This window comes from Melitaea cinxia, chromosome 18 (genome assembly GCF_905220565.1).
Source record: "Melitaea cinxia chromosome 18, ilMelCinx1.1, whole genome shotgun sequence".
NCBI classification, from domain to species: domain Eukaryota; kingdom Metazoa; phylum Arthropoda; class Insecta; order Lepidoptera; family Nymphalidae; genus Melitaea; species Melitaea cinxia.
This window is the reverse complement of record NC_059411.1, coordinates 6,049,241-6,074,256: the sequence shown is the minus strand read 5'-3', so window position 1 is coordinate 6,074,256 and position 25,016 is coordinate 6,049,241. Positions and strand designations below refer to the sequence as shown.

Here is a 25,016-nt window from a genome sequence, read left to right as displayed (position 1 = left end):
GGCCGTTTACGTAACATTCTTCCCATTCCGACCAAAATTGCGTTTACGAATTCACTTATGCTTTCGATTTTGGACTACACTGACGTATGCTATCTTAACCTCATCGAAAATCAATTAAATAAACTTGAGCGACTTCAAAATGTTGCAACGTTCAGAATTTCGTAAAAAGCTTAACTGGTTACACAGTCGTCTTCACTGCAATTCTCATATATTATCTCTTCAGTACAGTGTATTATTGCATCCGTCAACACCTGCTTACCTTAAGGATTAAGGATAAGGATAGGATAGGATAAGAATAGGTTTGCATTTCTTATTTGACGTAGTGAAATTTTAAGGACTTCAGAAAACCTTAAACTGCGAATACCCCTTCCTAGAACAAACTTTTTTTAAATACTTATATATAACTAGATCAGCAAACAAATTTACGGCTTTATAGACGTAGCAACAACAGAAGGATCGCAAGCTCGTTGCCGACCCTGGAAGTTTTATAAAGACTTTTGATGTACAAGCTGTTTTTCTATGGAACGACTTACTTGTGGCCATAAGACGTGCTCAAAATTTATTTCTATTTAAAAAGTATTTGAAAGCATATTATCACTAGAAATTATTTTAAACTAACTACATCAATTAATATTTTTATATTATATATATTGTCCAAAACTATTTCATGTAAATGTTTTAAAGACCCATCTACTTAGACTAAAGTCTAAAATAAATTATCAATGAGTGAACACTTCTTTTATTCGAAACAAACAAACCGTTCTGCTATACAAAATTGAACCTTACACAACGAACATATACTACTAGCTGACCCCGCAAACGTCGTTTTCCCATATATGTTATTAACTCCCTTAATATAACTTAGGGGTGTGAAAAATAGATGTTGGCCGATTCTCAGACCTACCCGATATGCACACCTTGCGCTATAGTATGCGGTATAAGTCTATGACAGACGGACATGGGACTGACAGTAGAGTCTTAATAAAAGGATTTTTTTTTGTGATATTTAGGTACGGAATCACTACTCGGTACGTAATTAAATAGGTCATACACTAAGATGAAAAAAAAGATTTCGTTTGAAATGGAAAAAGATAAACTGGAACATAATGAGAACATATAATGGATATTTAATTGTTACATACTTGTTAAAAACAGAATAATTGACAAAGTGTAGAGTGAGAGCATTTTTTACTTGAAGCATTTTGCGGATCTGCAAACTATGACTCTATGCGTGTATAAATAAGCCAATTCCTTTTTACAAATTTTTTGACGGCGTTATTCAATAAAACCGAAAATCAACAGATTAAGCTTTAAATTTTATTCATAAGTCATATTTCAATATATTTTTTATTGCAACTTTGATATTTATTTAAAGTTTAATTAATAATAGCAACTTGGCTAGCTCAGATATAGGGAGCCACTATGCTTTGATAATTCCTACGCAATTTAAATTTACATATTTTTTTTATCTATTCTTTTCTCCTATCTACGTTTTAGAGACTTCACGTACATACGTATAAGACACTTTTATCATTTCAATTTCCAATAGATTAAAGTAGGTAAAAATAATGAAAAGGAAAAGCAAAAAAGAAACACCAACTAGTTACACTTTATTACTATATTTTTAATCTTCATATTTCCATATATTGTTGACAAGTAACGTAACGTTATAATAAGTCGTAACATAAATTTTTTTAACAGATTTGTATAGATTTTTTTTTGCACTTTGTATTGTATAATTACAAAAGACAATATACATACAATCCCATTAATGGGCAGAGGCCACTCTGAACTGAACAAAAACAGTTGAAGCTTCGTTCGCCACGTTATCCTCCTACTGAACTAAATTGGTCATCATCAGACTCAGTCTGTGAATGTTACAGTGCTGGGAAAAGGCCTCTTCTCGATATAAGAGAAGGGTTGGAGCTTAATACGTTTTCTCGAGCCCTACAGTTTGTTGCGTCAACAGTGTCGACCTATTTTTTTTAAACTTGCAACCGTCTGTTGTCGATTCACAAAACAAAGAACGTCTACAAACACATTTAACAATTCTTAAGAACTTAATTACTAAATATGTAAACAACAATCTTAATTTGTAATAATATTCTTGGATATATAATATAATTGCTAACAATATTAGGATTCTATAATAAGTACTTTTAGCATCTGGATTGTTTAGATTAAAATTTAGTAAATTAGTTTTTATTTTTAAAACCACATATTTGTCGAGACATCTTAAATTTTCATACTTCATTTATATCCTAAAAATAAAAAATATCCATAGCATATAGTTGTTTACCTAAATAATTTTGAGAATCATTTTGCCTTTTAATAAATATTGTAATATCTTCTATAAATGTTTACCGTTTTAAAAAAAATGGAAATCAGATTTTGATCGACTCTTTCTAAACTCACTATATAAAGTTGACTGTAATTTTGCTAATAAAAAATATTGTGAGTACACTAGTTTATCTGTAAATACAATGATTAATTACATATAAATGAATATGTAATCAAATATGCTATTTTACGATATCTTATTAATTGTATCGTAATATATGTTTTTATTGTGTTTTTATGTGTGTTATGTTATACCTAATTATTGGTGTTTTAGTTAACGTTACTCAAAACGCGTATCACTGACTTTACAATTACATAGACTTATGTTTCTATTCAATTTTATTATTAGTAGTGTCAATGGCATGTCTGTCTATAATACAATAGGCACTATTATAGGTTAAAGTAACTCTACGTTAAGCGAATGTTCAAAGTTTAATAACAACGAAGTGCTGTTAATATTATTATATTTTGTAACTTTTAAAAGACAATGATTGCTATGTATGTAGGTGTTAACATCGCTTAAATATTCAATCAAAATTTCTGCTACACTAATTACTTTAGAGATCTTTTGCGACTCTAGTAGCTGACATATTGTAGTACTTCAGTGCATAACGTATGTATCACAATTCAAGTTAGACTCTATAGACGGCAATCGTTACATGTAATCACATAAGACCAATATACTCAGACAGAATAATCTCATCTTCGTAGACACTACTCAACTGCAAACAGTTTTATTGTGAATTTTACGTAAAAGTTTTTCAAAACGTCATGTAACCGTTGTACCGTTAGAAACTTCAAGGTCAGTAATTGTTTCGTTGTCTCTAGGGGTAGTCGGTGGAGAAGAGTCTTCAATTACATTAGTAGTCGTTCCATTGTTTTCATTAGTATTCGAAACGTCAGTGAAGTTATTTAGGGTGTGTGGAATGGTCGTTGAAGTCACTTGGGTATTGCTTCCTCCTGAAACAAACAAATTTTTATTTGTATTAATTAATTTATTGTTTTAATTTGTATGAAATGTGTACAAAGATCATAATTTTAGGTAAAAATACGTTAACATATATTTATATGTAGGTACCAATAAAAAAAAAACAAGTGTGCTTTAGACTCCATTTAACTTATATCTCCCTCTCAATTTCCGTTCACCTCACCCGATCACACTTTTCGTAATGCTCTCGTCACGCACTCACAACCTTACTCCCCCCAAGTCAAGCGTGCGTAAAAAAGTTTAACTTCAAAAATAATCGTTGTTTTCTGCAACTGTACAAAATAATGAAAATTATTATAATTTGATACGTAACATATATCTACTAATATTACAAATGCGAATATTTGTGAGAATGGATGTACGTATATGTATGTATACTGTATGTTTCTTACTCTTTCACGCATATTATATATTTATAAGTGAAGTCTTTTAATTAATAAGCCCTACACAATACATTTTATTGTATTCATTTTATGTCGGATTTATTCGTGCGACGCTTTAGATGTACGCTACAAATACGAACGAGGTCTTCCAAATATAATATATATACTAGCTGTGCCCGCGGCTTCGCCCGCGTTAAAATCAGTTTGTTACAAAGTTTTCCCGGCAAACTTCCAGTGAAACTCTCATCAAAATCGGCTTTGCCGTTCCGTAAACCTTCCTCTTGAAGCTCTCTCTCCATTTGTAAAACCGCATGAAAATCCGTTAAGTAGATTTTGAGGGAATCGGTCACATACGCTTTTGGGAACTTTGTTTTATAATACACTAACTGTTGCCCGCGACTACGTCCGCGTGGTTATGAAGATATGCATTACTATTAAGATGCTTAACGCAAATTATTTTTTTATTTCAGTCACTTGAAATGCTTATCACTCTGAGTAACTTTTTCAAAGGCACAATTTAGTATAATTTAATAGTTATTTTTATAAAACCTCTCTATACACCACATTTTTAGTTTTATTTTCAGGCTGCAGTATGAATAACCTATCAGGCGAACTTGTTGCTACTGTATATGTTTCATACAAACTATCAACCCCAATTAAACCCCCTTAGCGATGGAATATCGCAAAATCCGTTCTTAGCGGACGTCTACTAACTATAATCTACCTCCCTGCCAAATTTCATCTTTGTCCATCTTGGATGGATGGACCATCCAGCGGTTTTTGAGTTCTCGTGATGTCAGTCAGTGACCTTTCTATTTTATATATATATAGATTACGATGTATTATTTGGACACTTCCTCGCCATCTATAGAGCATACATTTTAAATTTCAAGTCTCTTACCTTAATAACATATGACTTTCATACAAACTTCCAACCCCCGTTTTATCCCCTTATGGATCGAGTTTCGTAAAATCCGTTCTCAGCGGATGTTTACGCCCTATAAGGACCTATCTGCAAAATTTCAAGTTTGTAGCTGTTATAGTTTCAGAGATTTCGTGATGAGTGAGTCAACCTACCATACCCCATTTTAACCCCAAAAGGGAGTTGAGTTCTAAAGATATATTATTTGAACACCTTCTCATCATCTATAAGGTATACATTTTAAATTTCAAGTCTCTTACTTCAAAAACATGGGACTTTCATACAAACTTCACACCCCCTTTTTACCCCCTTAAGGGTCGAATTTTGTAAAATTCGTTCTTAGCGGATGTCTACGCCCTATAAGGAGCCTTTCTGCCAAATTTCAAGTTTGTAACTGTTATAGTTTCGGAGATTTCGTGATCAGTGAGCCGACCTACTATCCCCCGTTTTAACCCAAAAAGGGGTTGATTTCTAAAGATACATTATTAAGACACCTTTTCACCATCTATCTATAGAGCTTACATTTTAAATTTCAAGTCTCTTACGTCAAAAACATGGGACTCTCATACAAACTTCCAACCCCCATTTTACCCCCTTAGGGGTTGAGTTTCGCAAAATCCGTTCTTAGCGGATGTCTACGTCCTATAAGGAGCCTACTTGCCAAATTTCAAGTTTGTAGGTGTTATAGTTTCGGAGATTTCGTGATGAATGACCTTTCGCGTTTATATATATTATAGATAGATTATACAGTCTGAGTTCAAAGTAACTTTTATCTTAATTTATGGCCATATACGTCAAAAACATGGGACTCTCATACAAACTTCCAACCCCCATTTTACCCCCTTAGGGGTTGAGTTTCGCAAAATCCGTTCTTAGCGGATGTCTACGTCCTATAAGGAGCCTACTTGCCAAATTTCAAGTTTGTAGGTGTTATAGTTTCGGAGATTTCGTGATGAATGACCTTTCGCGTTTATATATATTATAGATTATACAGTCTGAGTTCAAAGTAACTTTTATCTTAATTTATGGCCATATAAAACAAACACACTATTATATAGTATCCAGTCGAGTTATTTCAGCACAAAAGTTTTTTGTGATGTTTAAGCTACTTAGATAATTATAGTGAACGTGCAATTTTGTGTTTACGTTTTTTCTCTATAAATTGAAGCGTACTTAGTACCTATTGTATTTTACGACCATTCTCATTTAGTGAGCTTTCATAGAAATATTCTAAACATTGAGCTTATGTAAATAGACTAACAAACAAATTTTTTCTCTTTGTAATGTTGTGACTTACTCACGGGCGAGCATGCGTCGACGTTAATCTTTTGCGTTTATATAGCTTTAGTGTTATATACCTAGTGAAGTGGGGTAAATAAGCTGACCATACCGAGGATCTACGTAAGATTGCCGGGGGAGGCTAAATGGGGATTGCGGAAAACCAGAATTAATGGTGCGACATTGTGGCGGCCTATATCTATACGTGGACTGCGAAAAGCTGAAGTTACGAATACCTTTATACAAGCTACGTACAGTTTCTTAAAAATAGTTTTTATGAAATTTGCTCAGCTATAAAATAAGACGTTGGTCTTATTATTCATAATTTGTAAAATAGTTTAGGCTACACTTGCAAGTATATTTGTTAACGTGTGATATTAAACGACTTCGTTACGAATGTTTCAAAAAAAAAAAGGGAAAACGCATTTTTTTTTGCAATTTTCAAAAGTGACTTATTTAGTAGATACTTTAGCAGATTTTTATATGGGTTTGCTTTATGAAGACATTCTATATGAAGAATGTTTCAAAAAAAATTGGGAAAACTAGCAATTTTTTTGCAATTTTCATAAGTGACTTATTTAGTATGTAGATACTTTACCAGATTTTATATGGGTTTGCTTTATGAATGTCTTCAAAAATCTAATATGTCTTTAAGACCTTGGATTGGGGGGAAAGAGGTATCAACGTCAACGGTGAATTATTCTCTCACCTTCGTTTCGCCGACAATATTGTCATCTTTCCGGAGACGTTACATGAATTAGGCCAAATGCTGGCCGGCCTAAACGAGTCCTCCCGACGTGTCGATTTCTGTATGAACTTGGACAAAACGAAAGTTATGTTTAACAACCAAGTCATACCGAGACCAGTATCATTCATTCATATCATTTATTCATTGATTTATCTCGGCAAATGTTATTAATTAATTTGTGAGTACCTACCCTAAGAATGTTGAGTATCCGAAAGTACAAAAAGTAGATGACATAGATACCTATTACTAATTTTGAGATATTATTTTTGGATATTCCATTAACAGAAAATATAGAAAAAAAAAAATACAAAATAATATACAGGGTGGCCGATCACTTGACGTCATAAAAAAAAATTTAGGTCCGGTATGTTGTGGGGTATCCGAATCACCCCCATGTATGTTACGCGATTTTTTATAGTTTAGGAGTTAGGAATTTTTTTCGATTTTATGAGAAATTTCGACTTGACCATCTTAAAAAATTTCTAAAAAAAAAAGAAAAATTTTTTTTAGAGTTTTATTTTTTGCAACTGAATTCGCATAAGTTGTACTTTTATGCATAAAATAATCAGCTTCGTAGCTTTGATGAAAGTTATGAAAATGTTGGTCTAAAGTCAAAAATCTACGTTCCGTGAATTAGGACTTAAATTTTCAACTTTAAATTAAAAATCTAAACAGGTGACCTTATGATTTCTTAGTTAGTCTTAAAAATGCGCCAGACTCTCAGCTTTCATAATAATAATAAAAAAGCCGTACTTAATATGGAAAATTTGGCTAAAATCGGTCTTCAAAGACAGCAAGGTGGAGAATTCTTAAAATTAGCCTATTGATTAAAAAAAGTTTTTTATCATTCCTAAGGCTAATTAATGATTAGAAAATGCTGGAAACCTATTGTGTTGGTTGGATAAGAAAAGTTTTAGGCTTTTAAGTAAGAACAAGATCATAATGTTAAAATCATTTAATATTTTTAAAATTTATAATAAATGTTCAACGTGGCCACCTCCAGAAACAAGACAAATTCTATACCGTCGTAAAAAACGGCAAATTTTACCAGCAATAACAATGGGTTAAAAGGATAAGAAACTATATTGCTATCTACCTCACTCTCGGTGGCATAAGAGGCCGATCGCAACCGATCAAAGCCAGTTCGTTAGTTACTGATCTCAGTTGTGCTCACATTGTGTTTACTGCTACTCGTGTCACCATTCGTTATTTCATCGCTTCTGAAGGTGGCCACGTTGAACATTTATTATAAATTTTAAAAATATTAAATGATTTTAACATTATGATCTTGTTCTTACTTAAAAGCCTAAAACTTTTCTTATCCAACTAACACAATAGGTTTCCAGCATTTTCTAATCATTAATTAGCCTTAGGAATGATAAAAAACTTTTTTTAATCAATAGGCTAATTTTAAGAATTCTCCACCTTGCTGTCTTTGAAGACCGATTTTAGCCAAATTTTCCATATTAAGTACGGCTTTTTTATTATTATTATGAAAGCTGAAAGTCTGGCGCATTTTTAAGACTAACTAAGTAATCATAAGGTCACCTGTTTAGATTTTTAATTTAAAGTTGAAAATTTAAGTCCTAATTCACGGAACGTAGATTTTTGACTTTAGACCAACATTTTCATAACTTTCATCAAAGCTACGAAGCTGATTATTTTATGCATAAAAGTACAACTTATGCGAATTCAGTTGCAAAAAATAAAACTCTAAAAAAAATTTTTCTTTTTTTTTAGAAATTTTTTAAGATGGTCAAGTCGAAATTTCTCATAAAATCGAAAAAAATTCATAACTCCTAAACTATAAAAAATCGCGTAACATATATGGGGGTGATTCGGATACCCCACAACACACCGGACCTAAATTTTTTTTTATGACGTCAAGTGATCGGCCACCCTGTATACAAACTATAAACATTTTTTATTACAATTAAGTTTATTGTATAGAGGCGGTCTAATATTCGTTTGAATAAAGTAAGAAAACTTCCTATTATATTAATAGTACTCATTAGGTTATCAAGATAAGTTATATATACATATAAAAATAAAAAGTTATATATACTATAAAAATATATTTTTTTTTTAATTTAACTGGGTCGGCAAACAAGCGTACAGCTCTACAACACCAGAAGCATCGCAAGCACGTTTCCGACCCTATTTCGAATTCCCCCCAGGTGCTCTGGTAACCATACTCACCAACAGGAATACAACACTACTTGAAAGCAGTATTATTTAGCTGTTATCTTTTCTAAGGTTGAGGTACTACCCCAGTTGGGCTGCTCCATATTTTGAGCAGGATATTTCCTGCTGTGCCCTACCTCAGTTGAACGTCTACTAACGTTAACTTATTTAATCATGTTTTTTTATTATACAATGATAGTCTTGCGTTTGACCACTATTTCACCTGATGATAAGTGTAAATGCGGTCTAAGATGGAACACGCTTACCTAGAAGTAATCTATTCACTCGCGACTTAAAGATCGCCTGGTTATAGTTTTCCGGAAACACAGACGCTGGTAGAGTGTTCCATTCTTTGGCCGTACGGATCAAGAATGTACTAGCGAATCGCTTAGTGCGTATAGGGAGAATGTGAACCATATAACGGTGGCGTAACGCAAAGCGTCTGGTTGTACGATGATGGAAGGGGGAGGGAGGAATCAGATCATGGAGTTCCTGCGCACACTCCGAAGTGTATCCGATAAAAACCAACAGGCCGGCCACCCTAAGCCGATGATGCAAGCTTTGCGGCGACCAGTGCATCATCACCGATGAGCTTCCTGGCTCGTCTCTCAATTGACTCAAGCAGCTTTAGCTGGTGCTTGGCTGAGCTATCTCAAAGATGAAAGCAGTACTCCATGCATGATCGAACTTGCGCTTGATATAAATTTAGAAACTGTTCCGGAGTGAAGCACTGTCTCACCTTCGAGAGAACGCCCAGTTTTTTGGCAGCTGTTTGAGCCTTTGCCTCTATGTATGAGCCAAAATTGAGGGTGGATGACAAAGTAACGCCAAGAAGCTCCGGGCGGCCGGTTATGGGCATGGGCACACCTCGGAAAGAGGGAGTAAGATGGAAAGGACTCCGCTTTGCAAACACAGACATAAATAAAAAGTCTATGCAAATGTGCCACCTTTATATCTTGGAGGTGTTGCTTTAAATAGAGTAGAACGTTTTAAGTATCTGGGCCACTGGTTTTCGGACAACCTAAGCGATGACGAGGATTTGGAGCGAGAGCGCAGGGCGCTGGCCGTGAGCTGCAACATGCTGGCCCGAAGGTTTGCAAGGTGTACTGATAGTGTGAAGATAACTCTGTTTAAGGCATATTGCCAATTCTCTTACACCTGCAGCCTTTGGGTGAGGTATACGCAGCGTGCGTACAACGCTCTGAGAGTCCAGTACAACAATGCATTCAGAGTGCTGCTCAAGTTGCCGCGTTACTGCAGTGCCTCCGAAATGTTTACTACGAGGCGCGTTGACAGATTTAATGCTATTATTCGTAAGAGGTGTGCATCCATTCTCCGGAGGCTACGAACCAGCTCGAACGGCATTCTGAGTGGGTACACTGGCAGATCGCTGGGACTCGGCAATACTGCGCCACTGGATACGGCTACATTCTGACTGACGAGGGTCGTGTCCAGAAAGCTATTACTTCTATTTTTTATTGATTTTATTTGTTACTAGCTGACCCGGCGAACTTCGTATCGCCTAACACAAACTTTATCGTATGGTATTAAAGTTCAAATTGACTTTTAAGTATTATCACAAATCTTTTGTATGGGAGTATAGAAAAGTGTTGTTCTTAGACTCTTTCAGGAAATTTAATTTTTTTTTTGATTTTTTTTTCTCCGTAAGAACCATCCTCGTACTTCAAGGAATATTTTAAAAAAAGAATTAGCGAAATCGGTCCAACCGTTCTCGAGTTTTGCGCTTAGCAACACATCCAGCGACTCATTTTTATATTATAGATTTGATAATTTATTTGCTTCCATATATATTTATATCGATTTACTAACATTAGATATACGAGTAAGTTGTTTTTGTAATACTAACATTAAGATATTGTATTTGTAAGATATGGACTATGTAATTTTATCCACTCCTGTGTCCACCAAAACCCATAAGTTGGAGAAGCTGGTGTCTTCAAGATTACGGAGACGCCGGCAAAATATGCCGTAGCGGGTATATAAGCAAACACCCGCGCGTGGTTAAAAATTATGCTCCAAGGTATATCCCGAGTAACACAAGTATGCTGTGTCAGACGGACTGCCGATCTACGTCTCCGAGAGGAACAGTAGGGCCGGTTTCTCAGTCTCGAGATGGTGGTGGACTGCAACGAGACCAGAGTGCAAACCTCGAATGTTGGAGAGGTGCACTGAGAGTGAGAGGGAGTGCAACCGCTTTGCTGCCTTGTTTCTGTTCCTTTTAGTCATACGTTGGCGAGTGAAGGAAGGCGAGAAGAAGGCAGTGAAACGAGGCTCCATGCTACTAACCCCCAGACTCTCACCGAATCACTGCGCCGGAAAGGGGATTGGACTGGAGACTGCGGGGACACCCGAGCCACCCAGATGTCCACTGGGCCCTCTTGTCCGGTCGTCAACCGGCACGATGGCGCATTCCGGGATTTTTCGACAGTTAGCGGGGCAGCCTTTCGTGTGTGGCTGGCACATTAATTGGGCCCCCGACTACCTGCGGTAGGCCAGCGATGCACCGTGCCTCGGATCCCACTACCCTTCAGAACCAATCACTACAGTGCAGCGGCACCAATGCAAGTCAGACTGGTCAATTCGCGCGGAGCAACTTTTTCGACCCAACTTCTCAGTCAAACCGATCATCGTACCGAAACACGAAACCACTTGAAGGTACGACTTTGTTCAGTGGGTGGTCGCGAGCCGTCGGCCAGAGCCTACCACCAGTATGTCACCTGATTAGTACCACCCGGGGAACACGTGTAGAGACGAGTGCGACTCAGTCTCCTCAAAATGTAGATACTACTTGAAAAAAACTTTTTATTTTTATAGTGTATCAAGATAACCTAATGAGTACTATTAATAATAGGAAGTTTTTTTTCTTTATTCAAACGAATATTAGACCTGCCTCTTTATAATAAACTTAATTGTAATAAAGAACGCTTAAAGTTTTTCCCGAAAAGTTGAATCCCCTAGAATAGCAAATAATACCTAATTGATACAAAATTCTTTTTGTAATGACTTTTTATATTAACAGGGTATCATTAGGGTTCAATTTCCTCTACATTCCAGTTCCCGAATGTCAAGAGTAAGTTACGTTAACGTTATAGTAAATCGTGTGAAGTTGACTTGTATATTATATGTAGCTAGCTGACCCGGCAAATGTTGCCAATAAACTATCTACTATAAGTGTGCGGGGATTTACTTATAATCTAAAGCGTTGTGGACAATGAAAGTATGCTTTATTTAGTGCACAGAAAAATTAAAATAATACGTATAACAGTCACTGCTACGATCGATAGACAAATAAAACCAAAACAAAAATGGCCAAAAACGGTATAGTGAGTAAGACAGGAGGAGGACCGGCTTCATTCTCATCCCCACTCCGTGATGTTTGCTGGATGAGAGGTGACACCGGTAGACATCTAGCGGGGTAACTGAGCGATTGATAGTTATTGACTGGCGAAGGCAGGAGATCAAATTGAATTCAGAAAAATATCAATTAAAGGAAATTATTAAAAAAAATAAAAAATAAAAATTGCGATGGAAAAATAGGGGTTGATCGTAGAGAGGTGGCAAATTAAGAGTAATATAAAAAATATTCTAAGTCGTAAGAAAATAAAAATAAAAATCTTGCCAAAAAAAATTAAGTTTATAATTAACAAATATAAAATATAGGGGTTGATCGTAGAGGGTTGAAAATTTACGGTTATATGTATTTTTTAATGTTGTATCATAAAAAAACAAAAAATAAATAATTTATCTAAAAATTAAAAAAATAATTAGGGTTGGACTACCCTTAACATTTAGGGGGATGAAAAATAGATGTTGTTCGATTCTCCGACCTACCCAATATGCACACAAAATTTCATGAGAATCGGTCAAGCCGTTTCGGAGGAGTTTAACTTAAAACACCGCGACACGAGAATTTTATATATAAGAGATTATGTATCAGAAACATTCAATTAACACATTTATATGACAACTTTAAGAATAAGTATATAAACTGCAGTTTAGGTATCAGAGTGTAAACAGACAGAGTTACTTTTCAGTGCTATTCCGAGCCATGCCGTTTGAAATCGTTAGTGATTTATATCTTATAAACATGATCAGTAAATAGTCGAGTGCCGGTTATTGTAACTGCCTTGGCTAAATTTAGAGTTATTGCTGTAAGCTCTTACGAACACTCGCAGTGCGGTGTTCCCATCACCATTTTTTCCGTTCGGATGAGTAAGTCTTCAAAAAAGGAACAAACATTGTTCGCGCAGTAATTCAAAAATAACAATGAAAATATTCAAAATAGCCAATTTAAATTATTTACTGTTATGACTACCTACGTAAGTAATAAATAAAGGTTTATTTTATATATACTTTTTAAACTTACATTTTCTGTATTTACATTCTCTCATTGAATAAAAAATGCCAATAAAAGTTCAAAGACTTGAAATTATGACATAAATGCATAAATGCAAATTTACCATAATTTATTTTAATTTTTATTTTAAGAAGTAAAACTTCTTTACGTACGCTTGACTTGGAGAGTAAGCTGGTTAATACGTGACGAGAGCGTACCAAAAAGTGTAATCGGGCGAATCGAATGGAACTTGACAGGGATACACACAGCAACCGTAACCACACAGCAAATCATAGGATCATTAGATGCAAAAAGCGGCCTTGTCGCTTATAGCGATCTCTTCCAGGCAACCTTTAAGAATAGTAGTTTAGGAAAAGGTGCCGGGAAGAGTGCGCAAACAACAATATAATGTAAATACTGCTTACAACATTGCCCTATTACAGAGTTTACACATAACTTATGTACACATAACGTTCCGGTTCTATCATAAGATTTGTTCCAAAATATCAAATCAGTAAACAAAAAAATGAATTAAATTTGAATACTGAAAGACTACAGTAAAGATGACACTATATAAGAGCTGCTAATATAATTGTGTTTGCTCGCAAACGAAAAAAAAACCGACTTCAATTACATCGACGAGTAATACAACGTAGATCGACGAAAAAATAGTCAAGTAACTACGCGTTATCCAAGATTACTCAAAAAGTGGTAATCAGATCTCGATGAAATTTAAATGTGACTACATGATAATCATCGGCTTTCGATTAAATTAAAAATCATTAAAATCGGTACACGTAATAAAAAGTTATTGCGGATTTTCAAGAAGTTCCCTCGATTTCTCTGGGATCCCATCATCAGATCCTGGTTTCCTTATCATGGTACTAAACTAGGGATATCTTCTTTCCAACAAAAAAAGAATTATCAAAATCGGTACACCTAGTAAAAAGTAATTGCGGATTTTCAAGAGATTCCCTCGATTTCTCTAGGATTCCATCATCAGATCCTGGTTTCCTTATCATAGTGCTAAACTTGGGATATCTCCTTTCCAACAAAAAAAGAATTATCAAAATCGGTACATCCAGTAGAAAGTTATGCGGTATAATACAACGTAGGTCGACGAAAAAAGCGTCAAGTAAAAACGCATTATTAGATATAGCTCGAAAAGTAGTTGTTAGATCTCAAATAAATTTAAATGGGACCAATTGGCACACACCACCTTTCGATTAAAAGAAAATTTGTCGAAATCGGTCCACCCAGTCAAAAGTTCTGATGTAACATACATAAAAAAAAAAAAAAAAAAAATAAATACAGTCGAATTGAGAACCTCCTCCTTTTTTGGAAGTCGGTTAAAAAGAAAAGTAAAGACATTCTTAACTTATTTTTTATTTCCTTTTATTTTTATTAGCCTTGACACATACTTAAAACATGCTCACACTAACAAGATTAATGATATCAAAATGTAGTACCTACCTAATACATCACGTTAGACTTTTTGATGTAATTTTAATTTTTGTATCGTTCATTTTCCTGTACACATTAGAAAAACACTTTATTCGCAATCGTCAAACAGATTTTACTCTCGACCAATAGAGTTTGAAAATCGATGCATCAGGCTTAAAATTGAGGTCCATGTTTTAAGTTAATCTCTTGTCAAGGGTCAACCGCGATGCAAATAAGATAAATCCCTCATTTTTTCTGTACATATCAGGGTACTTTGATAAAACTTAGGCTATACAAACGGAACCATTAAACTCAAAATGGGTAAATCCGGAATTAGCTAGTTTCAAAATTATTTTTATTACTATTTATCAAATTTGCTATCTCAAATATTAATTGACCTGTTTGGTCTGTAGTGCTGGTTTGTATAATAATTTAATTCAATTCTGTTTTAGTATATCTCTGATGATTAATTAGAAGTAAATACTACCTACTTGTATGTCTTTAACTTAACGGGCCAAAGAGAAAACTGATATTTGCAGCAACATCGCTGCAGGAATGGAAATACTCTTTAAATAGGACACGTACTTGACCGGAATATTAAAAAAGTTTCAGCATCGGCGAAACGAAGAGCTGTCTACAGAATTACATAGACTAATAACATGATCTCCTTTCTATAACTTGAGTTAATCTCTGGTTTAAGAAAATATGTAACCCGCATGAGTAATAATAATTAAAACGAAATACACACATTTACCTAAATGTACAAGGATATATATTGTCCTTTTTAATGAAATAATTTAAATTAGAGTCAATTTTTAATAATGAATTTATAAAACAGTCATTTAGGTTCAATTAAATTAAATATTAAGCTATTATTTAACATGTTCGATAAGTTGGCTTATAAGAAATGTCCTAAACGTGTTTAATTTCGTTAATGAAGTGCGGATATTTTAATTTTGACAATTTAAAGACTTGTTACATCTAAGCTGAATACTTATATTTCACTATCAGACCTGGCGAACTTTGTACTGTTTTTTTTAAACGGTACATAGTTCGCCATCTGCCGATAAATCCCACTTATTTTTAAATTTAATCATGTCATTATATTTGAATATTAACATATAAAAGCATAGGTTTTCGAATAAAAAAAGAATCATCCAAATCGGTAAACTACACATAAAAAAAATACGATGAAACTGAGAACATTCTCCTTTTCTAACGTAGGTTAATAAACAGAAAGAATTATCCCATTTGGTGCAATCGTCAGAAGTTATGTGTGGATAATACATTTCGGCAATTTATTTTTATTTTTATAGATAGATGTGTTATTTAGTATGAATTAGGAACACGCAGCTTAGCAATCTATAGATGTTATTAGTTCTGTACATTAATCATTACTCGATCAGATTTCGATTAATTCACTATAGGTACAGAAAAAAAATCCCTATTTCAATTTTTTCAATTGAATACAAATCAAATTAAATCTAATTTAATTGTGCAAAAAAAATTTTAAATGAGATAACTCCTCGCCTTATTGCCTCCATCGGTGACAAGAGGGCTGGTGCATTTTTAACCGACTTCCAAAAAAGGAGGAGGTTCGCAATTCGACTGTATTTTTTTTTTTTTTTTTTATGTATGTTACATCAGAACTTTTGCCCGTGTGGACCGATTTCGACAAATTTTGTTTTAATCGAAAGGTGGTGTGTGCCAATTGGTCCCATTTAAATTTATTTGAGATCTAACAACTACTTTTGAGTTATATCTAATAATGTGTTTTTACTTGACGCTTTTTTCGTCGACCTACGTTGTATTATACCGCATAAATTTCTACTGGATGTACCGATTTTGATAATTCTTTTTTTGTTGGAAAGGGGATATCCCTAGTTTAGTACTGTAATAAGGAAACTAGGATCTGATGATGGGATCCCAGAGGAATCGAGGAAAACTCTCGAAAATCCGTAATAACTTTTTACTGGGTGTACCGATTTTGATAATTTTTAATTTAATCGAAAGCTGATGTTTATCATGTGGTCACATATAAATATCATCGAGATCTGATAAGAACTTTTTTAGTAATCTTTAATAACGCGTAGTTGCTTGACAATTTTTCGTCGATCTACGTTGTATTACTTGTCGATGTAATTGAAGTCGGTTTTTTTTTCGTTTGCGAACAAACACAATTATTTGCCCAGAGAATCGGCATAGCGATTCAACGGGGAAATGCTGCCAGCATTCTTGGCGCAATTCCACGCGGACATGATTTGTACCAAAACTATCTGTAAATCTTATACTATTAAACGAGCAATTCTTGTATATATATATATATATATATAGAATCTGGATCTCGGAAACGGCTCCAACGATTTTCATAAAATTTAGTATATAGGGGGTTTCGGGGGAGATAAATCTATCTAGCTAGGATTCATTTTCAGAAAATGTCGTTTTATCCCTGTTTTTAGGGAGTGAAAAAAATATCATTAGAATGCGAAAGTAAATTTCGCGTTTCTCAAGTTAGTTGCAATAGCTCGGTGGGAAATCGGTCGGTCGGGACCAACCGAGAAGATCATGGTTCAAATCCCCATGTCCCCTGGTCAATTATTTTTTCTTTTTCTTTTTCTAATTGCACTGGTTATTTTTTATTTAAATAGGCTGTTCCTTCTTTTTTATTTATTATGTCGGTAAAATCGAAAAATATTATTCATATTTTATCATTATTATTTTTTAATTATTTTTTATTTTTGATTTTTGATTTTTTATTTTTATTTATAGTTTTTATTATTGTCGGTAAAAAAAATATTATTCATATTTTATAAATATGTAATTCGTAAATATGATTTTCAAAAAAAAAAACGATTTGTTGGAGCGCCTATCAGTTTTGAGAAGCAATTACTCTCAATCTTGTAATTGTGTATTTTATATCAATTTTTAATTTATCGTTATTTTTTATTTTTATTTTGTGTTAATTAATTATTAGTAATTGTGTTTGCAGGCAAACGAAAAAAAATCGACTTCAATTACATCGACAGGTAATACAATGTAGGTACACGGAAAAATAGTCGAGAAATACGCATTATCAAAGATTACTCCAAAAGTTGTAATCAGATCTCGATGAAATATGACCACATGATAAATATCGGCTTTCGATTAAGTTAAAAATCATCAAATTTAGTACACCCAGTAGTATGTTAAGTATTATGTAGTTAATGTAAAGTTATGTGGATTTTCGAGAGTTTCCCTCGATTTCTCTAGGAGCCCATCATCAGATCCTGGTTTCATTATCATGCTACCACACCAGCAGGCCTAGCATGCATACAACGAGATATCTCTTGACGAGAGAGAGAGATAATGTCTACATCGAGTATTTTCTCGATTACCCTAACATGCGCACTACGAGAGACAAAATTCTCTTCCGAAGACTTCACCTTGTCGAGTAGAGAAACTCGTGCTGCCCTTACAAAAAAATATACCATTTTTTTATAATGCAACACTGGTATCATTCTAAATTTACACTACGTTTAATTATATTTAATTTTTTATTGAGTACTTTTAAATTACTAAACAATTCCCTTCATCAACCGACTTCCAAAAAAGGAGGAAGTTCTCAATTCGAGTGTATTTTTTTTAATGTATTACCTCAACTTTTCACTGGGTAGACCGATTCCGATGTTTCACTCACTTTTTTATTGAAAGACATTTTTATGCCTAAATATGTAAAAATTGTACACCTAAACCTAAGTCCTAACAAATAATAAGAAAAAAACTAACTATACACTATTTTTAATCGAAATCTAAACTATATATACAATGAATATAAACACTAACTAAATATTACTAACTAACAACACTAACTAACTAACTATTAAACTAATTTAAAAAACAAGAAATACAAGAATCTTAAAATTTCGCCTATCACTTCCAAAACACTGTAATTTGTTCAATTATGAAATTTTAATAAAAAAAGAAGGAATTTCAAAAATTAAACATTATCAACCATAATCACAACTGAATATCATTCTTATTTCTTATGTCGTAAAGTTGAATTTTGACCAATCGTGCCAAACCGGGATGAGCCAACGTTTGGATTCACAGTATAATTTCAAACGAGTGACACATGTTTTATTTAACAATGTTCTCGGCCTTTTGGCTAAGATAAAAAGTGTATATCAAATTTAAAAAATCTAATATGGAAAATAAAACGGCGTAAGTAAATGAATTTAATTATATATGTAAAACAATATGCTCGTGTTGTGCTTTATATCTTGTCGCACATTAGATAATTGTAATTCTATCACGCATTGTTTTAGAATAAGAAGCAACAGGGCGCAAATACGTTTTTTGTGCCATTATATGGCACACTTCACTCGACTTTTCGCGCTTCCCGCTCTTCGTATACCGAAATTATATAATTATAATAGGGAAACGCCATGGTATACAAAATATAGGCACCCGGTTTTATTTATTTTTTATTTATCGTCTTTCTCGTCGATAATATTGAAAACGAGAAGTTTCTCTTCTTAAAACGTCAAAATTCGACAAAATTACGATGTCATGTTAGCTCCCGTAGAGATAAATATCACAGATCAAATAATTTAATGATTATCTCTTCTATTGACGTAACGAGAAGAGTATCGCGTGCACGCATGTTAGCTTCTGTAGACATAGAGAGATAATACGAGAAAAGGGGTAGACAAAATTTTGTCGTCGCGCGCATGCTAGGCCTGCAGGGATATCTTCTTTCCACCAAAAAAAGAATTATCAAAATCTTTTCATAAACGACAAAGTTATCCCTGAACATACATTAATATATATACTAGCGACCCGCTCCGGCTTCGCACGGGTATAAAATATAATTATAGCCTATGTCATTCACTGAAAAAAAACGATTAATATCGATCCAGTAGTTTTGATTTATTCATTACTGCCTGTGGTCCGCACGCGTTAACTTTAGAGTAAAAGCCGGCAGGAGCTGCCGCAAACGCTACGTACCGCAATTTTTAAATCTACAATATCTTCAAAAATATTTATTTAAATCATATACTGTAAAGGGCCATATAGATCTATATTAAATCAACAATGTATTTAAGGTATTTAATTAGATAAGGATTAATGCTGTATTGATTAAAATCGCTTTGAAAATTAGCCATTATTTGTCGTAAAAAGTAAATGACAAAAAAAAATTATTGTGGGATATTCATAAGAGATAGACATATATACCATAGCGGAGTTTTCTGTAGAACTTTTCAATGTGTATAATACTTAGTACATTATTTTGATAAATCTCGTAGGGTTCAGGCTGCGTTTGCAATGTAAGCGGTAAAATTGTAATTATTTACGACATGACAATAGAAACCTCAAAAATAACAGTATATCTCCACTATTTAATGGATATTATTATAGATATAAACCTTTCTCTTCAATCACTCTATCTATTAAAAAAAAACCGCATCAAAATTCGTTGCGAAGTTTTAAAGATTTAAGCATACATAGGGGCATAGGGACAGACAAAGCGACTTTGTTTTATGCTATGTAGTGATATATATATCGCAACTTCGGTGCAACAAAGTCACAACAGCTCATTTCTTAATTTTACAGGAGAGGATTTTCAATTATTTTTTTTCGCTTTTACTTCCTCATTTCTGGATTACTATTTATAGTAGGTTTGAAATCTTTATAAATTAATAGTTTACTTTCTTTGCTATAGTTTAAAAATCTTATATTAAATTATCAAAAAGTCCTAATAAAAGACATAACAAAAAAAGTGTCCTGAATTGTGACTTTGTTGCACCGAAGGTGCGATATATATATATTGAGTTTCCTTCAGCCGAATTGAGAAACCTCCTCCTTTTTTTTGAAGTCGGTTAAAAAAGACTTCATCCAAACCGGCAGCGAATCATTTTAACTCTTTTCTACTACTAATCCTTCACGATTTACTAAAAATACCGAGCGGAGCTCGGTCACCCAGGTACTATTAGTTCTTAAGTTGTGAATTGTAAATATGTATAATATTTAATTTCAGTATAACAACCTTAAAATTGAACTCGAACGACAAAGACTACAAAAATGTCGTTAAAATATAACGACATTTGTCATATTATTGTTATATATACATATCAGTATTATGTATAATAAAGCTAAAAAAACCATATTCTAATGAAGTTTTACCACAAGTAGATAAAATATGAAATTGCATTAATTTTGTTCTTGGATTCTTTTTTCTCAGTCACTTTTTTTAATCCTCATAAAACATAACTATGCAATAACTTAATTGTAAACAGGTATGTGTTTAAAAGAACGTTAGGTGCATATGCGTACTCACTTTTAAGAAAATTATTTATTAATATATTATTCTTTTATTTTTTATTTCCAACGTGCCTCTGATGGTAAGTGAATACCGTAACTTATAGACAGACGCCTGCAAAAACAAGTGCGTTACCACACATTACACACGACAGTTTCATTTAGCTGTGATATTCTGTAAAGTGGAGGTGCTTCTTCAATCGGGCTGCTCCAAATTTTGAGCAACATATTTCCTGCTCTGCCCTACTAAATATAAAATACAATTACTTATGCAAATATCCTCTAGAACTGAAACTATTTACGAAGTATTTCCAGATGTCTTTTATTTCAATTTTTTTTTAGAAATAAGTATAGTTACATAAAAAAATTTAATTTGTATAAAACAAGCCTTCATTTAAATTTTATTATTTTCAAGAAAAAAAAAAAGAATTAGTAAACTAAATGTTAGTGTTTAAAGATAAATTTTTGTTTTAATAAAACTGTAGTAAAAAGTAATGAAAGGCATATAAAACACGTTTTCATTTCATAAATTTATAAATTAAATTGTCTTAAATAAAGACAAATAAAAAACTACAATCTATAAAAAGGGAGATAAAAGTTATGATAATTCACATTATAATTCCGCTGAATGAATAGATGAAAGGCAAGAAAGAGCTTTAAAACGCTGTTTATAGTTCATAATCGCAGCCGAGTACTGTGTGTCGATGTCGTACCGAAATTTTACGCGTTCTGTCGTTAAAAACATATTAAATATACATTAGACACTTATATCGTAGCTGTAAAATTATATTTTTGAACGATAACAATAAAATAAATAATTATATTAAGATTTTTAATGCTGCAAAACATGCATAAGTGTATCACAGGTATGTACATAATTTATTTAATTTAATAAATCCTTATAAATACTATAATTGGTTGTTTTTTTATGCTATTACAATAGTTTTCATTTGAAATAATTTCATACAAAGGTTTTACGATATTTATATAAAAACTAATTTTATTATTATTACTTGTCTATGTTTGAGCTTAACTGTGAAACAGCTGGCTATTTATTATAAGATAGCCGATGTTATAAATGTATCAAAACTTGATGATATTTTTTTGTAAAAAGATAAGGGTGATTCATGATAAGGTCAAAAATCAGTCGTAAAAAAGCTATAATAAAGTTTTACAAACTTTCAGATCTTCCCCAATACCAGTTTACAGTAAAATTGGTAATTCTCGAGTTATTCGATTGTTTTTTCTTACAGTTTACGATTTACTCAGCTTGGAGTAGGTAATACTGTTCATTTGTGCCGGGGCCCGGACGCTTTGCCAGGGCCTACCGCTGAGGCGAGGTGGCGAATGCTAGCGCGACCCCATCTCGCCCCACCCAGGCGGATGACTGCTCACACGTGGTGGTTTTTAGTTAGTAGGTGTCTGTCATAACCCTTTAGCGCTCCCGCGCTGGAGGGTATCCATGATGGATTTTACCCACGTAAAAAAAATGGTAATAATGTTCATAACTGGATTTTCGTATTTTCTCTGTAATTTAATTTCCGCTTATGACAAGCATTTGTATTACAGGCCATACATATGTTTTGCGTGTTCGTTTAGTTAATTGCTACGTTATTTGGATATCCTGACTTCGATACTAGATGGTCTCAAGCTTTTCATCTAGTCTGATGAGTATGAAACCCTTACACATAAGTGATAATGCGGAATATATACTACAGTTTCGGTATTATACAGATAATCGTAATACTAGCTTATACATAGGCTTATTAAATACGCAAGGTGAAAAACAGGATGTTGTGTATGGCCATGTTTAACGTGATGAATGTACTAAAAATAAATAGGTATGTAGAGTTTGGTATTTTTGTTAAATCTTAGGAAATTTTTAAAATTGCACTTCTCTCTGGCAAAACATATCATGCAAGAGCGACTTGCACAATTTATCTATTAATTACTTAACTTTCGAAATAAATATTAAGTATACAATTAATTACCAAAGATTTAGAAAACCTTACCTTTAGCCTATTTATAATATTAGAGCTTACTTTACTTTTACTTTTTTACTAAGGTACTCTCTTTGTTTCCTTAAATATAAGTATATCGAATGTAATGCGAATGAAGTAAATGCGAAAGTTAGCACTTAATGAATTTTGTGGTAGCTAGGCTTTGACAACACAGTCGCAAAAACTACGGAAACTATTTTTAGAAAACTTAGTTTAGTAGAGTTGGAGACATATTGTAATGTCTCACACACTATGATTATCTGATAATCGTTTCTATTATAATTTTTCTGCGGAGTTTTGCTGACATAATTTCGTCGTCTTTGTAGTTCATTTCTAAACTGGCTTTAATGACTTTTATGTTAAAAAGATACGGTCCGGAAGTAGTACATACATACTCGTAATGAACCGGCGCCTGAAAGGCGGGCGCAGGAAGCAGTGGAAGATTTTAGTTTTTTGAGTTCTCGAAATAAAATGCTTACAGTTTAGATTCCGTCAAATAAAAATGTTATAAACATAATAAGTAACGGATATCCACGTATCCGTCGTACGGGATGTGTTTGAGTAAAAATTGTTTATTTGATTAGATTTTAATTTTCGACAACTTTATCTTTCGAACTAGCTTGGCCTAGAGTCAGTAGTTTATTATTTAAAATTATCTAAATAAATATATTTTCTTCAAGTTCGTTATACGTCAATTGTTTCTTTTTAACGTGGGTCCCATTTAATTTTGTAAGACTAAGCTTTACACTTACATAAAAAAATACATACCTACGCTATCATTGTTTTTTTCCTGCTAATTGTCTAAATAAAAAAATATACTTTACATTCCATTAGTATGATGTCAGAACGTTCATTTGTTTGTTACTTTCGTCATATCCGCACAAGCGTGTTAGAAAATACTAGCCGACACACGCGGTTTCAGCCTCGTAACTTTTAGTCATTTAAGAAGAGCGAACGCTACAATTGGTAATATTTTGAATTTATTGAAAATAATTTATCAAACGATCAATGATGATGAATAATGATTGAAAAAGACTTCTTATTATATTTAGTTAGCTTCTATGTTGCAACAATGAAACAAAAATACTTGTTAATGTTTAAATATGTAGTCGAATCAATTAAAGGAAGATATTATTTACACAGGTGCATTGATCTATTATAGGTGTTAAATTTTAAGCTGCAATTACGCATTGTTTATTGTGAAAAGTACTTCATTAGCGTAGGTGTTGTGCAAGTGCATTTTAAAAGATTTGATTAGTGGCAAGTAGGTATCTAAATAGAAGAATTAGGCATTCAATTGTAGTTTAAAAAAGTATGTAATTGTACAAGTAATATAAACTGAATCGGGGGATTATAACGAGAAGCGTGTTGCTTGTGTGACCTACCGGTGTGGGGCATAAAGCAAGTGGGCATTGGTGTAGTGCTGATTTGCGGCGTGACTGTGTTTGACACCTTGCGCTGCGCGTATTGCGCGTCCTTGGGCTCCCAGAAGAACACGTAGTAGAGCGAGAGCATTATCGCGGCCAGCGACACGCAGAATACGTATATGATGACGGTCAGCACGCGAACGCTCTTCTTGTCGCGCTTCCGCTCGTACAGCGCGTCCAGCACCACCTCGTGGCCGGATGCCGTGCCCAACCGCACGGAGCCAGCGCACGAGCGCATGCTTCCCGACGTGTAAGACTTTCCGGACATCTTCTGTGGCACCTTCGTCTAAAATGCACTGCGGCACCGGCACCGCCACGAAACCGGGTAAGTAGGCCACACTTATCGATATGCCCCAGTTTGCCGATGCGCCGCGGCCGTGCCGTTTTGCCGGGTCACGCGGCTCGTGTCTGCAGCTTGACACCTTCTGATGCCGACTGCTGTTTCATTATTATGGCGCTCGCTCCGGACTTCATTTGTTTATCCTTTAATTTCGCGCTTCGTAATATCTGAATCTATTCCAGTTACTGACGTAGTCGCACGAACGCAATTCGTTTGTCACAAGCCTTCGTTCGTGAGCACACGCATGTTTTATATTATAAAAGCCTCTTTTCAAATAGATTACGTGATTTTGATTGACAAATTTAAATC

The 25,016-nt window shown here is 33.8% G+C and overlaps 1 protein-coding gene across 1 annotated transcript; it reads right to left on the bottom strand.

Moving 5' to 3' along the window:
• Positions 1–1,603: 1,603 nt before the first annotated feature.
• Positions 1,604–24,635, bottom strand: LOC123662095. The gene is made up of 2 exons (XM_045596983.1): positions 24,326–24,635; positions 1,604–3,300 (listed from the first exon to the last, which is right to left on the bottom strand). The coding sequence occupies exons 1-2, from the start codon at positions 24,633–24,635 to the stop codon at positions 3,110–3,112; spliced, it is 501 nt and encodes a 166-aa protein (XP_045452939.1). The 3' UTR covers positions 1,604–3,109.
• Between the last annotated feature and the right edge of the window lie 381 nt (positions 24,636–25,016).

Bases quoted from the DNA above. Each gene is read 5' to 3' on its own strand.
- LOC123662095 (XM_045596983.1), bottom strand. From the start codon at position 24,635: ATGTCCGGAAAGTCTTACACGTCGGGAAGCATGCGCTCGTGCGCTGGC. The intron at 3,301-24,325 runs GTAGGTCACACA...TGTTTGTTTCAG, and splicing joins TTGCTTTATGCCCCACACCG to GAGGAAGCAATACCCAAGTG.